Source organism: Aethalodelphis obliquidens, unplaced genomic scaffold (assembly GCF_003676395.1).
Source record: "Aethalodelphis obliquidens isolate GAN/ISIS:26980383/991018 unplaced genomic scaffold, ASM367639v1 scaffold111, whole genome shotgun sequence".
In the NCBI taxonomy this organism is placed as follows: Eukaryota; Metazoa; Chordata; class Mammalia; order Artiodactyla; family Delphinidae; genus Aethalodelphis; species Aethalodelphis obliquidens.
This window is the reverse complement of record NW_020838055.1, coordinates 1,976,395-1,991,038: the sequence shown is the minus strand read 5'-3', so window position 1 is coordinate 1,991,038 and position 14,644 is coordinate 1,976,395. Positions and strand designations below refer to the sequence as shown.

At 49.4% G+C, this 14,644-nt stretch overlaps 1 protein-coding gene across 30 annotated transcripts in view; it reads right to left on the bottom strand.

The window, feature by feature from the left end:
* KLHL18 (kelch like family member 18) overlaps positions 1 to 14,644 on the bottom strand; it is a 74,641-nt gene that overhangs the window by 23,788 nt on the left and 36,209 nt on the right. For 28 of the 30 annotated variants that reach the window (XR_003430833.1, XR_003430841.1, XR_003430837.1 and 25 more), the window contains 6 exons: positions 11,685 to 11,883; positions 9,322 to 9,482; positions 7,724 to 7,860; positions 5,965 to 6,202; positions 1,973 to 2,077; positions 258 to 369 (listed from right to left, as the gene is read on the bottom strand). Coding sequence is in view for 2 of the 30 variants with exons in the window: in XM_027096990.1 (XP_026952791.1) it covers positions 258 to 369; positions 1,973 to 2,077; positions 5,965 to 6,202; positions 7,724 to 7,860; positions 9,322 to 9,482; positions 11,685 to 11,883 (952 nt within the window). In the remaining 28 variants the exon portion in view is untranslated. The remainder of the gene's footprint in view (positions 1 to 257; positions 370 to 1,972; positions 2,078 to 5,964; positions 6,203 to 7,723; positions 7,861 to 9,321; positions 9,483 to 11,684; positions 11,884 to 14,644) is intronic. The other 2 variants (XR_003430857.1, XM_027096991.1) reach the window with 1 other exon arrangement.

The window sequence follows — 14,644 nt, the reverse complement described above, 5'->3', positions numbered from 1 at the left end:
CTCACGCAGCATCCGCTGGGGAACTGAACAGGGTAGGGGTGGGGGTGGTATGGCCACACCCTACCTCTCTCCTTTGTGCACACTGGTTCCCATTCTTGGAAGCATTTCGGAGCATGTGGCAGATGGCCTGAGGCCTCTGGATGACACCTTACCTAGCAATGGCAAGGCTGAGGCTTTTCCCAAAGAATATCCTTTCAAAATAACTCTCAAAGAAAACAAGAGTGGGTGCCCTTAGCCCAGGAGGAGCCCAGACTCACACTATTGAAGATCTGCAAACCGTCATGGCCGCCCGACACGTATATCCTGCCCTCAAAGACTGTAACCCCTGCAGCACTGCGATTGGAGCTCATCGGGGTCACCACAGTCCACCTTCAGGAAAGAGGCAAAGTAGAAGGGGAGCCATGAGATTTGGTGTTCCTGTCCTCCCAAGACAGCTTAGAAGGATTCAGGGGAACTGTGCTGTGCTCCATCTCACCCTGGACAATCTCCCCACTTCTTATCGCCTCCCACACCACCTCTGCTAAGGGCTCACTCTGGCTGCCGCCTCTCACTTTAAGCTTCGGGCCCATAGCTGGTCATCTCTGCCGGCACTCAAAATTAACATCGCCCAAGCAAGACGTCTCTGACAGATCTGCTGCTCCATCACACTCCCTGGTCTCGATAATGGGACCACTAGCTACCTAGTTGCTATACTTATAATCTCAGCATTTTTATGACCTCTTCTCCATCATCCTCAACATTCTGTGGTCACCATGACCCCCCTGGTTTGCTTCCTAGTCACTGCTTGTCCCCATCCCACTACTGCCGCCCTAGCTCTGGCCTCTCACTGGACCACTGCAACAGTCCCCTTACAGGTGGCCTGGCTTTCAGAACATCCCCATTCCGATCCTGCACAGCACGTCCTCTGGTGAGGACTCCTGTTTCCTCTAAGGCAGAGTCCAAGTTCCTTAATGTGGTTCTTTACCACTTGGTCCTCATCCACTTTCCAGCTTTGCTTCCTGCCATGCGCCACCCACACCTGCTCCTCAACCACACACAGCTGTTTCTTATCTCCAAGCCTCTCTTCCTGCTGTCCCCCCACCTGGGATGCACGTCTCCCACTATCCACGATGGGTCTCCCCTTAGAAGACATCTCTGCAACCTGACTCTCCCCGCAAGCTGTGGGGAAGATGAGAGCCCTCCCCACTCTGTGCCCAAGAGCTCTAGACATAGGCACCCAAGGGAGGACGATCACCTTGTGCTGTGGCCCCAACAGACTAGGTGCTACTTAAGGATCTGAGACACCCTGCTCGCTGCCCGATACATAGTAAGTTGGTTAAGTGAATGGAATATTGGCTTAAAAGCACTGTGATGAATCCATTCTACTAATGTGCTTATATTGTTATAGTAAAAGCAGATTCAAATACTGAAATGAAGAACTCGGGCTAACCTTGCCAGTGTTTTCCAAAGAGTGTTCCGCAAAATAAGTCCACCAGATGGTGATAGGTGTTAGATAAAATGAAGTTAAAGAGGTTTCTCTGCCGCATAATTTTTCAGTCTTTAAAATAGTAATATGTATTATGGGAAGATGAGGCCTCTGCTGGTACAGACATCAATGTTTCCCAAGCTTCTCTGAGTATCTGAAATGTAACTTTTTTCCCCACAATCCTATCTTACCCACTTTGGAAAGGGCTGTTCATCTATTTCTCATCCCTTTTCACCTGCATTTCTATTAAAATGCGCTGATTTAGTTAAGAGGTACAGAGCATTAATAACTGTTTCCAAGTATCTAAGCAGACTGTTTTTAGAATTTATTTAATCATTCATTCATTTAACCAAAGGTTATTAAATGCCTATTATATGCAAGGTACTACAGGGGCTAAATAGGTGAGATATTCCCTATCCTTAGAAGCATGATTAAAAGATTGCAGTTCTGATTTTTCATACTCTGTTTAGCAAGCTCCAGTTGCCCCAGGGGAGCTGGAGTCCTTACTTGTCCGTCTCAGGTGAGTAGGTCTCCACAGAGTTGAGAGAAGAGTTGCCATCATAGCCACCACAGACGTAGATCTGCCCGTCCAGCACGACCGTCCCCATGGCACTGAAACAGAGGTGTCATCCCGATGGGCCTCAGACTTCTTGGGGCAACCTCTCACGCTCACTGAGAAGTAAACCTAGCCCCCAACTGCCTCTTTCTAGAACAGACCTAAATCCCAGGAATGTGACTAAGCAAAGTGTAACACTGAGGGGAAAGGAGCTGCCCTGTGATTCCTCTTGCCTCCTGCCCCCCTGCCTGGGGTTACTTCCTCTCCCTCCTCCTCAGTCCCTGATATGCTCATCTTCCGCCCTGCCGTGCTCAGGGTCTGATTTACCTTTAAGGCCCAGGTCAAAATCCTCTCTCTCCTCCTCCAAAAGCCATCCTGCATTGCCCAGCAAGAATTACTCCCTCCCAACCCCACACTCCCAGAACAGCTCCTTTATCACAGCTCCTGTCAGTCGTCCATTCGTTCAGCACGTTTTCATCAGGCCCTCATGAGGCACACCGTCCCATGCACCAGGTTTAGAGAACTGAGCAAGCCAGACTCCTGCCCACGGGGTACCAGGAATCGACCCGCCACCTCTTAACAAGCGGGGACCTCCTGGAAGACTGGGGTCTCTATCAGTGTGACCCTCACAGTACTTAATGTGGTGCTTCGTACGTAACAAGCCCTCAACATACGTTTGTTGTGTTACCTTGATTTCCCCACGCAATTCACTATAAAGTTTGACAGACATCTTTCCATTACATACATGGCCCTGCATGTCCCCTAGTTTGTCTTAGTGGGTGAGGCAACAGCTTCTGTTTGTTTCGTACTTACTACACACATCAGGTGCTCCACACTTGCTATTTTCCACTCTCACCACATCCTGCATGAAGCATCACCATCACCACTGTATAGATGAGTAGCTGTGGCTTGGGGAGTCTGGGCTATCCTCTCAGGGCTGCCCAGAGAGAGGCATGCCTTAGATTTCAATGACACAAGTCTGATTCCCACACTGTTCATCATGCCAAGTTCTCCTAAGAATCTTCTACATAAAGCCTCATGAAAAATTAAACATGAATGCCAAGCTGCCCGATTCACTGTTTTCAAACCTGATGCTGGAGAAGATTAAAAATGAATCTGGGTGCCTAACAAATAGGAAGATAAACTGTACCAGGCTTTATAGCCCCCTTCCAAATGTACACAGCAAATCAAAGTGATACACACACACGATGTCCCTGAACCAGCCTGAAAGAGGAAAAGGACCTGCCTTGGGAGAGGACTGTGGGAAGGTCACAAACTCACTAGACATGTCACTATCCTTCTAGAAGTGGACAAAAGTAACAATTTAGGAGTTCAACAAAAATGTGAGGAAGAATTGAGAGGTGCCACAAAACTGTGTGAGATTAACTATCAACGAAACGGTAAAGACAGTGTGAAGAGACAAGGGGGAGAAATGCTGACCAGTGTGGACTGGATAAGGCATGGGAGAAGGCTCCACGCAAGCAGCCTGGAAGACTGGAGAAGGACAGGGAATGACGGCAGAAAGGAGGCTGTCACCAACTGGCAGGACAGAGGGTGTGTGGTTCATCAGGGGAGAAGTGACTATGAACATTTTAAGGTAGCCTGTAATTTAAAGGGGACGAAATGGAGCTGGGCCCACACTACTAATAACAGGGCATTAACCACAGTGAGGGAAAGGGCTACCCGGAGGGCTCCTCCCAGACAGCACTCCAAACCCTGTGACATCACAGCTGGCAAGTGGCCCAGAGCAGACACACAATGAACAACTGATTGACATCAAAGTGAAAAAGGCCCTCCTGGTTGGTGATATATATGGAGCAGTGAGTCATTCGAGGCCACAGAAAGCTGCAAAGTATCCAAGGAGCAAGAAGGGGAAGCACGGAAGCAGAGGTGGGGGGTGGGGGGAGGAAGGAACCATGAGAGTGTAGCTTACGGCTTCGGGAGGAGTAGATCTTATACACATATTTTTTCTTCCAAAATCAAAGCTACTTTGGCCTTTTGTGAATCTTACTGGTACAAAGGCAGATTCCCCCCTGCTCAAGGCCACAAACAAACACTACTGAACGTGATACACCATGTGTATCACGGACCATGTGTGACAGTTTCATGTGGCAAAGGACTTCCACACTGCAACGTGACTCTTCTTCCTGACCACATGCAGTGACTTGATCTTTTTTTTTGGCGGTCACATGATCTTACAAGTAGAAAACCCAAATCATGGCCAGACAAAGGGGTCTGTAAGGCAAATTCTCAGATGAGAGAATTACAAAGCAGAAAGGCCTTTAAAGGGCAACTGGTCCAGTGGTTTTCGAACTGCCCCTTTCAAAAAAAGTTTCATTTAACTTTTTCCTCCTAAAGTTGGGCATATGTCAAGGAAGCTCAATACATAAAAGGGATAAACACAGAGCTGTTCTGGTTAAACGGGTAGGGGGCCTTGGATGGCTGTCCTATCTTCCGTTAGTTTTGGAAGAGAAACATCAGAGCGTCATCTGAAACCATGATCTGGGGGCTTCCCTGGTGGCGTAGTGGTTAAGAATCTGCCTGCCAATGCAGGGGACACGGGTTTGAGCCCTGGTCCAGGAAGATTCCACATGCCATGGAGCAACTAAGCCCGTGCGCCACAACTACTGAAGCCCATGCGCCTAGAGCCCGTGCTCCACAACAAGAGAAGCCACCGCAATGAGAAGCCCACGCACCGCAACGAAGAGAAGCCCCGGCTCGCTGCGACTAGAGAAAGCCCATGTGCAGCAACGAAGACCCAACGCAGCCCAAAACAAACAAACAAACAAACAAAACACCACAATCTGGGGCGGCTACCCCAAGGGTAGGAGAACACAGAGCCTGTCCAGTTACACTCTCCCCCTCCAAAGCTCCTGCCGTCCAACCATGACAATACCCCACACACGGCTGACATAAGGAAGGATGCTGCCAGTCACTTTGGCACTAAGAAGACTAAATGGAGGCACTATGTTTTCTTACTCAGGAAATGTGAGCAGGAGGAGACAAGTGGCTGGAAGGCGTTAAGAGAAATAAAGTCGGGACTTCCCTGGTGGCGCAGTGGTTAAGAATCCGCCTGCCAATGCAGGGGACACGGGTTTGAGCCCTGGTCCAGGAGGATCCCACATGCCACGAAGCAACTCAGCCCGTGTGCCACAACTACTGAGCCTGTGCTCTAGAGCCCGCGTGCCTAGAGCCTGCGCTCTGCAACAAGAGAAGCCACCCGCAATGAGAAGCCCGCGCACCGCAAGGAAGAGTAAGGCTGGCCACAACTAGAGACAGCCTGCGCACAGCAATGAAGACCCAACGCAGCCCAAAATAAATAAATAAATAAAGTAATTAATTAAAAAATTTATTTAAAAAAAGAGATATAAATTCGGTCCACCTCACAACTAGCTGTGTGCTCATGCCTGGGGGACGTGTGGCATCCAGAAGTAAAGAGCATTGTTGTGGTTCACACACTCCCTGGTAGTGAAAGCACATGTGGGGCAGGGATCCTGGGGGAAAGAAAGTATAAAGAGGAACACCTCGGATTCCCTTTTATGACCAATAAAGTTAAATCCTCCTTATTCTTCAGGTTTCAACTTTAATCTCACCTCTTCCCTGAAATCTTCCAGATGTTCCAGTCCAGCTTCTCTCCTGCCTCGCGTCTTCCATAATACAAACCTTTAGTTCTTACCTGGCACTTAAATAATAATACAACTTCCACACGTCCCTGTCTTCCCTGTCTTGTCTCCCCAAGTTCCTCAAAGGACAAGGCAGGGGTTTTACTTTTAAGCAGATGGGGGCTGGCTTCCAGGAGGTACGGGCAGTGGCTGGCCTGGCCGCAGGGGATCCCCAGGCTGAAGCTAGCGTCTACTTTATAATGTGCCCTGCTTGTCTAGCGTGGTGTCCCCCAGATGCCTGGTGTGTATGCTCAGGACGTACAGACCGGCTCCCAGAATACCTTCTCTTGCTATTCATGCTCCCCACTCGGGTCCACGTGTCCGTCTCTGGGTTGTAGACCTCCACAGTGCTCAGCCGCAGCTGGCCGTCATACCCCCCGATGGCATAGAGGAGTCCGTTCACCACGGCCACACCGACACGGCTGCGGGCTGTGGTCATGGGATGGCACTTCTCCCAGCGATTGGCGATGGGGTCGAACACTTCCACCACATTCAGGGAATCACCTGCATAAAAATTTGCTACTCAAATTAAAACAAATGAGACCGCTCGTTTAGATCACAGCTGTTGCGCAATGATTATACGGAATGTTCAACTTCGTCCTATCAGCTCTTCCCGCAGAAATTACTCAAGCCAGGAGGGCCCACTAAGAAACTGCAGCCATGATAACCTCAAACTTAATTCTTTAAGGAAAATCAGAATCAGACAGGAGGCATTTATTTACTTTCTAGAGAGGGCAGTTTTAAGTTGCAAGGAGGTTCTTCACCTGCTTAAAGGCAGAGGTGAAGGCAAATGGAACCACTATTTCCCCGACACAGAGCAGGAGATGGCTTCCAATGCGGCTCTCACTTCCTAGCAGTGACCCTGGGCAAGCTGCTTTGTATCCCCATCTTCTGTTCTCACATGTGAAATAATCTCCATAGCAGAGTTCCCATGAGGATTAAATGATATAATATGTAAAACACCTAGCACAGTTCTAGAATATACCAAGTGCTCAAGAAACAGTAGTCACAGAAGCAAGGAATAGTAACTCCAACCCTACCGTTTTCATCAGTTTTTTAAGATCAAATAAAATAACCCCCTCCCTGTTTTATTCTGCTTTGGGACACTCAGCACCTGCCACGCTCTAGCATTTACTAGTTGAGGACTTACCTTTTCCAGGTCATATGGTTAACAAGTAGCGTAGGCCAGTACCCACCTCCCATTAACTTTCAATTAAAAACGAAACTGCCCAGGACTGCCCACCAGCTCCCCACCTCCCACAAGCTTGGGCTGACTCTGAAAAGGCCTGGCCTTCACATCCAAGGTGACGACTCCCTGTGCCACTGCACTGCAAGGATTCAGGTGTCTCCCCTGCCCTCTCCTAGATTGCTACTGCCCTGCAGTGGTGCCTGGGGTGGGCAGGAGTGGGGGTGCCCCATGGAGGTTTCCTGAAAACTTGACTGTATAATACAAGAACTGCCAATAATACACGGACTACAAGGCATGTGGGTTTCACTGGAGGTAAGAGGTGAAGAGTAAAAAGTATTGATAGTGCAGACCGTGCATATTTGGAGAATCTTCCTTCTTACGGTGACACTCTCACAGTCTAAGCCCAGAGATCCACATGACTGAATGTGATTAGCCTGGTAACAGAACTGGGTCTCTGATTATATCCTATCCAAAGCTGAGTAAATCCCATAGGTGACGTGATATTAGGGGAAGAGTGCAGGCTCAGGAACCAGGACCTGAGTTCTAGTCCTTGCTCAGCCAAAAGACTTGTGTGAACACAGCTAAAGTTCTCTGGGCCTGCCTCGACGTCCCCATTGTGAAGGAAGGGGGCCAGGCCTCTGGGGTTTCTAAAGGGCCCTTTTGCGTTGATATTCTGCTTCAATGGTATTAATATCTGACATGCGCTAACTGCAGAACAATTATATAAAATCAAGAGGGATAAAGGTGGTGACATGCAAGGGGGAGGAAGCAGAGGGCCAGGCTAGGTTGTTTGGTGCTTCTTCAACCACGGCATCCAAGACAGGGTTCTACAAAGGGGAGCTGCAAGATACCTGCTGAGTTGAGGCCCCCCACGGCATAGATGAGCCCAGCGATAGATGTGCAGCAGCGAGGCCGAGTTCTGAAAGCTGGCAGGTGGGGCCGGCGCTCTGGCATGAGGTGATAGTCCTTTGCTTCATCCACCAGGTCCCTGGAATAAAGTGCAAGATGCTAGGACAGGAGGTATTCTCTCCGCTTGGCCCACATTTGTAGGTCTGAGCCTGGCTCCCCCAACCACAACTGCAGGGGAAACATGGGAGGAGAAGCCTTCTGGAAGGTTTGGTCTCAAAGAACCCAGGTGAGTCCAGGGGAAACTATACACAGCTATTGGGACGTGCTCAGCATTGGAGGGGCAAGATGAGCAGAGCCCATCTCTGTTAGTTTAACAGAAGAAAAACAGGGTGTTCCCTAAAATAGCTAGCCTTGGGGAGGTTCAACAAGCTGCTCGCATCCTGCTGCCACTCAGACCCAGCTCTTCCTTTCCATCCCTATGGCTCACACCCAGCAATTAACCATCTCACCCGGACTGTGGCAGCAGAAGCCAACTGCTCCTGAGAGATCTCCCTGCCTCCAGCCCCACCCCTCCATTCCAGCCTCCACACTGGGGTCCAAGCTGGTTTTCTAAGACCCTTCGATAACTGCCCACTGCCTACAGAACAAAGCTCAAACTCCCCCAACAGCACCCTTGAGACTGCTCCTCACAGGGTCTCAGCTACCTCCAGCCACACCTCCACCCCTCCCTGACACACACACTTTCACGCTGCGTGGACCACGCCACTGACTCCCTCCTGAACCAGCTGTGAATATGAGGAGCAGCTTGAAGGAAGATGCGTATTTTCCTCTGCTGCTCTACTTTTATAACAATCCTTCTACAGGGCTGCCGTCTCCTGAGCTGTTTTGGTGGCTCTGCTGCACCCTGTTGTTTTTGATTTACTCCGGGTAACAGTTTTGCATGCTGCTAAACATGCCCCACCCCTGCCCATCACTGTAGCTGGGCAGACCCACCTGAGGCCAGCACACTGACTAATGTTTACTGAAGAGGATGAGGAGCCCCAGGAAGTCACCAATAAGTCAGCTGCTGGTGTGGACAGGGTCCGGGCAGGCAGTATAGACGCCTGTAGGTCCACAAACAGCTCAATGGAAGGAGATGCCAGAAAATCCTCAAATAACTTAGGGGAGGAAGCCCCTTTTGCCTTGATGCTCCCATGCGGTACATTTCTTTGCCCAAAGGTGAGAGACTCAGGCTCTTCCAGGTTCTAGACAGAAGGCAGATCAATCTGTGTGCTGTGAATTAAGAACGACCACTCCAGGGCTTCCCTGGTGGCACAGTGGTTGAGAGTCTGCCTGCCGATGCAGGGGACACGGGTTCGTGCCCCGGTCCAGGAAGATCCCGCATGCCGCGGGGTGGCTGGGTCCATGAGCCATGGCTGCTGAGCCTGTGCTCCGCAACGGGAGAGGCCACAACAGTGAGAGGCCCGCGTACCGCAAAAAAAAAAAAAAAAAAAAAAAAGAACGACCACTCCAAATCCTTCCTCCCCCGAGCTAAGTGGCCAAGTTCTCTTCTCCGTCCAGACCCTCGGCATCATCCTCGTGCAGGCCCACCTCTGCTCACCTGCATTTGTGGCAGCAACGCACCAGGTCATCCTGCTGCACTCGGTCTGACAGGAACTGGGGCCGGCAGAGGGGCAGGCGGATATTGGACAGCAGCTCAGGCAGGCAGGGTCCCCTCTGCTCCCGGTCGTATCTGATCCAGGCCAACACGGCCTCAAAGACCTGCCACAATAGAGAGGGGAAGCTCTGGAGGCAACTCCTCCACCCAGAGGCCACACCCCTGTACCCTCCAATCTCAAACCCTCTGCTCCCTACACTGGGCCCACCAATCTTTCCTCCTGCTTGTCTCCTGAATCCACTGTTTTCTCTCCACGTCCCCAGCTACCCCATTCAGCCCACTCTCTTGAAAGGCAAGCCTAGGTTACTGCAACACCTTCCTGGCTTTCATTATGACTTCCTAACGAAAACCTGTCAAAGCTTCCTTCTTCCTTCCTGTACTGTAACAAAGTGCTGTTGACCTTCCGTCCCACTGCTCCTGCACCCTCTTCTCTAGCCAGGCCGGCTGTCCCCTTTACCTCGAATGCCCCCATCTCTTCCTTTCCATCTAAACTCATTTCCATTTCTTTTAAGGCCTGGATCCAGATCCGTGTTCTCCAAGGAGGCTTCCCTAAGGGCTCTGGTCACAAGGATATCTCCCTCTAAAGCCCCACAGCCCTTGTAGAATGCATCACTGCAATAGATGTGAGCTGCCCTGGGTCATATTACCTAGTGGAAGAGCCAGGGACAGAACCTCTTGCTCTTGGGACGGGGTCCTTTCCTACAAATCTCAGGGCCCACACTGCTGAGCTCAGAGTTCACTTTTCTAACGGTCACTAATACGGAGGGGTGAGGACTCTTCAGACGTTAAGGAAATGAGCTGAGTTGGGACTAACATCCCAACGGCTTGCCTCCTGGAGCCTGGGGCTCCTTCTGCCGAGGCAGCTTCATGATAGGCCAGGACTCATGACCAACTGACCAGATGAGCAGAGGCCTTGCCGCAGTGGTGCTCTGGGTGCCTGCAGGGCCAGGTCCAATTCCCCCCACATCCGACGCCCTTCACCACCCAGCCCTCGTCACCCTCTGCTCAAAGAAACATTGACTCACTGTCCTCTTAAGACACCTTGCACCACACTTTTGTTGAACAGAAAGGATGTCCTTCACTCCTCTCCGGCTACTAACACCCTACACTCTCATTTAATCTTTTCTTGACCGCTCCAAGAAGATGTCTTCTTTGTCCTCAGAGGACCCTGTGATCACCCACACCTCACCTTGCCAATAGCTTCACCTCCTCTTCCATGCAACCAACTCCACTTAGCCTTGGGCATGGCTCCCTCTCAGGTCCCCTGCAGCCTATTTCCTCACCTTTCTCTCACCCGACACGGATTCCAAGGGTCATTATTCCCATGCTAGTCTCCTATCTCTCTTAATCACACTTACCTGGAAAAAAATCTGTACCCTGGTGAAGTCCAGCTCTTTATATCCAATTCACCCCCTACCCTGCACCAGTATATGCAGCTGATAGAAAACACACAACAGGGCTGACCAGCTCATACTGAACTTGTGACTGAAAATCTCATCTGGCCCTGCTTCCTATCCAGCCCTCTCCATTTCCCGAGCTTCGTCCATTTACTCTCCCCCTTTCCTAGAGGACTGGTTCATACCTTTTCATCTCTCCTCAAACGTCTAACATTCCTCCCTCATCCTCACTCTCAGCTGAGAACACAGAAACAAACAAGAAGAGAGTGTGAATAAAAACTCCTGGCATCTCCCTTCCCACCCATCCTCCCCCTGCGCTGGGCATGTGCTCTCCTTCTCCCTCTTGTGGCCGTGGATGTGAACAGCCTAAGCTCCTCTCAAACACACACCCCGTGCCCTACACTCTGTCTCTTCTCACTTACCCCAGGACACCATTCTCCCTTTTCTCCTACATTACCAATTCTTCCCTCTCTTCCAGAAAATTCCCATCAGCAGTCCAACTGTACTGTAATTTCTCTCATCTTAAAAAAAACAAAAGCCTCTTGACTTCATGTCCCCCGCCCAGCAACTGCCCCCACGCTCTACTCTCCTTTAGAGTAAGACTCTTTCAGAAAGTTATCTATGCTCATTTCTGGTTCACAGAAACATTATTTCTAATAGTAAATTTTGGAAATAACCTGAACATTGAAGAATGAGGGTCACAGGGTTGATAAAAATCAGCTGAATATTATTTAGACACTAAAATGTATAAAAAGTTTTCAAGAAAAATGCATACAGTATGATAAAGCAAACCCACAATAAACAGCAGCTGCACACACACCATGATCTACATTTTGAAAAAAGTAAAATAGAAAACAAAGGTGAGAAAGAGCAGCAGCCCCCATGTCACCTCTGGACTGCTCTACAGACCTGCTCCTCTGATTTCACGTTCAGCTCATCCCGAGACACCAGCTCAAGCACGTCTTCCAGGGGCAGGGCCAGGAACTCTTCCGACATGGACACCTCCACAAAGTGCTGGTGGATGAAGCTGTTGGCCGCGTCGTATAGCACGGCACACATCATGGTCTCAGCAAACTGGCGTACACCCAGGCAGTTTTTGGGGTGAAGCCTTTTGGCGTAAGAGAAGATAAAAAGAAAAGAGTTAGAGGAAGAATGTTATCTTTGATCATTCTCAAGTTGGTTCTGGGCAGAGTTACAGAATGGAAAAAAAAACAAGCTCTGTCCTCAGCTTTAGTGGAAACCCCCTGTGTGACATCAGGTGAGCTTCTCTGGGACTCAACTTGTAAAGGTATAAAAATAAGGCAGGGACTTCCCTGGTGGCGCAGTGGTTAAGAATCCGCCTGCCAACGCAGGGGACACGGATTCAAGCCCTGGTCCGGGAAGATCCCACATGCCGCAGAGCAGCTAAGCCTGTGCGCCACAACTACTGAGTCTGCACTCTATAGCCTGCAAGCCGGAACTACTGAAGCCCACGCACCACAACTATTGAAGCCCGCACGCCTAGAGCCTGTGCTCCTCAACAAGAGAAGCCACCACAATGAGAAGTCTGCACACCACAACGAAGAGTAGCCCCTGCTTGCCGCAACTAGAGAAAGCCTGCACGCAGCAACAAAGACCCAACGCTGCCAAAAAAAACCCCAAAAACAAAAAAAACGGCAGATTATCCTCAAAGGAGCCTGCCTCTTGGGCCTAGTGCTCCGTGTGTCTATGTGAAGTGAGTTCTCTGGGAAGTCCTGGGAAGCAGCTCCCAGGAGAGAAGAATAGAGCACATACTGGAAAACTTTGCTTTCTTTCAGTGGTTGACATTCTTGATTGAATGTCTGCCTCTGGTCACCGGGAAGGCCCTGAAGATGTAGAATCAGAGTTTAAACCACATGGAGAAATGACTTCTTTAATATCAGGACCCTTACACTTTTTTCTTTCCTTTTTTTTTAAACAAAAAGAGGCTCTATGGGCCCGACTGTTCAGTCAACAGCGGCAGCTACCACTTATATGGCACCATCAGTGAGCCAAGTACTTTGCCAGGGTTTCTAGACACATTCTCCAGGATTTTTTAAACAACACTCCACAATAGTAATTGCTCTCATTTTTAGGTGGAAAACTGAGGCTCGGAGAAACTAAGAAATGTCCTCATCGTCCCTCTACAAGCAAGTGGTGGTGCTGAGATTGAACTCTGGCCTTTTGTGCACATTCCCACAGTCCCGAGACAGACCTGCACTCATCAGGGCCAGGGAAACCCAGGGTAAATTCTGACCCTGCCACACTGGGCAACTTGGGTGGATTCCTTAGGCTCCTCAAGTGTCAGTAATAGCCTTGCCTAGAAAAAGGTGATGACAACAGCTACTCACCTCCTAGGGCTGTGGCCATGACTAAGTAGGAATGTAGGAAACGCATCCGACATGGTGCTTGGTATGAAGTTAGCTTCTGGTTTAATTTATATTATGTTTGTTTTTCTTACTACTATTACACCTGAGAAAATTCCAAATGAGCCCAATGTAGTTCCAAAATCTTGGTGACAGCAGTGGACCATGGGGGATATGGCTTTTCTTATTTTGATTTTGTGACTGACAATCTTGTGATGGGAGATGGTACATATTAGATTAAAACTGCCCAGGTTTACTCTTTGTGAGAACGCTTTCTCTTCCCCCTCTCCCCCATATTGATTTAAGGGTTACAGTAAGCTATACTTACTAATCAATATTCACCATTGCCCACTGCCAGTAGCAGACCTGTCAGGGACTGAAAGGGCAGAGCATCTCAGGAGCCTGGCTTTATGACTAGTCTAAATTCTGCATAGCTGTTGTTTCGTTCCAGCCTAAACTGGCTCTGTCCATTGTTTTGGAAACCTAGGCCATTTCCAAAGGCCAAGGAAACATAAGCATTGAGCACCCCTGGGCAAGCAGCATGGCCCAGGGAGAAATACGGGACTCAGGGTCAGAATGTCAGCTCAGTCATCTGTCAAGTAACGTTAGCCTTTCTCCTGGTTGAGACTTGTTAAAAGCACGTATGGCAGATCAGATACGAGGACAGACCCTCCCTGGGCCTCTACAGCATGTGCTTCACTCATTCCTACTACTCTGACATCAAGTCAAGAGGAGGGTTCAAATACCACGGACAAGGAACTGGATAGAGTCCAAAGACGCGGGAAAGGATGATCCACTTTGCTGACTGGCACACATTTCCATCCTTTCCCTCCCAGGTTAGGATTCCTGCGCCTCACCTTTGGTTGTCTTTGACTGGCTTGGAATGATTGAGCACAAAACACACTTTCCACTGAAGTGGGCTTTCACATCTAAGAGGGTAGGATGTGGGGAGCCTGTCTGTAAGCCAGCTGGTGGGGAAAAAGGAGGGAGAGCTGCCATGCAGGAGAGGGGACCATTCAGGAGAAGGAGGAAGACAAGAGGGACAATAACCCAAAGGGCAGATAGAGACCCATATCTGTCAATAGCCACTTCACAACCTCCTTCCTTGCTGACATAGCTTGACCATGATAAGATGTAATGCTTTATCGGAGGTAGGAAGCAGTGACTTGAATTAAATAAGTTATTGGCTTGGTTCATTGACGCATCTGATGTTCTGATCCAGTTCTGAGAGAAGAATTTTGGAAAATACACACCTCCAATCCTCACCTAAAAACAAGGAGGTCCATTCATCTGAAGGCTGGAAAAGGAGCCACAGAAAAAAATCAACCCCCAACCTCATGGGAAAAAAGAAAAAAAAAAAATCAGCAGGCTGAATATCTAACAGGCAAAATGGCTTCAGGAACTACTGCTCTAAGAATTCTGACGGCTTTGCAGCTTTTCTGTGCTCAGTCATGCCCTGTCCTTTTCACAACCGCTCAGGATGGTTTCCCTCAAGTCTTTAGTAAT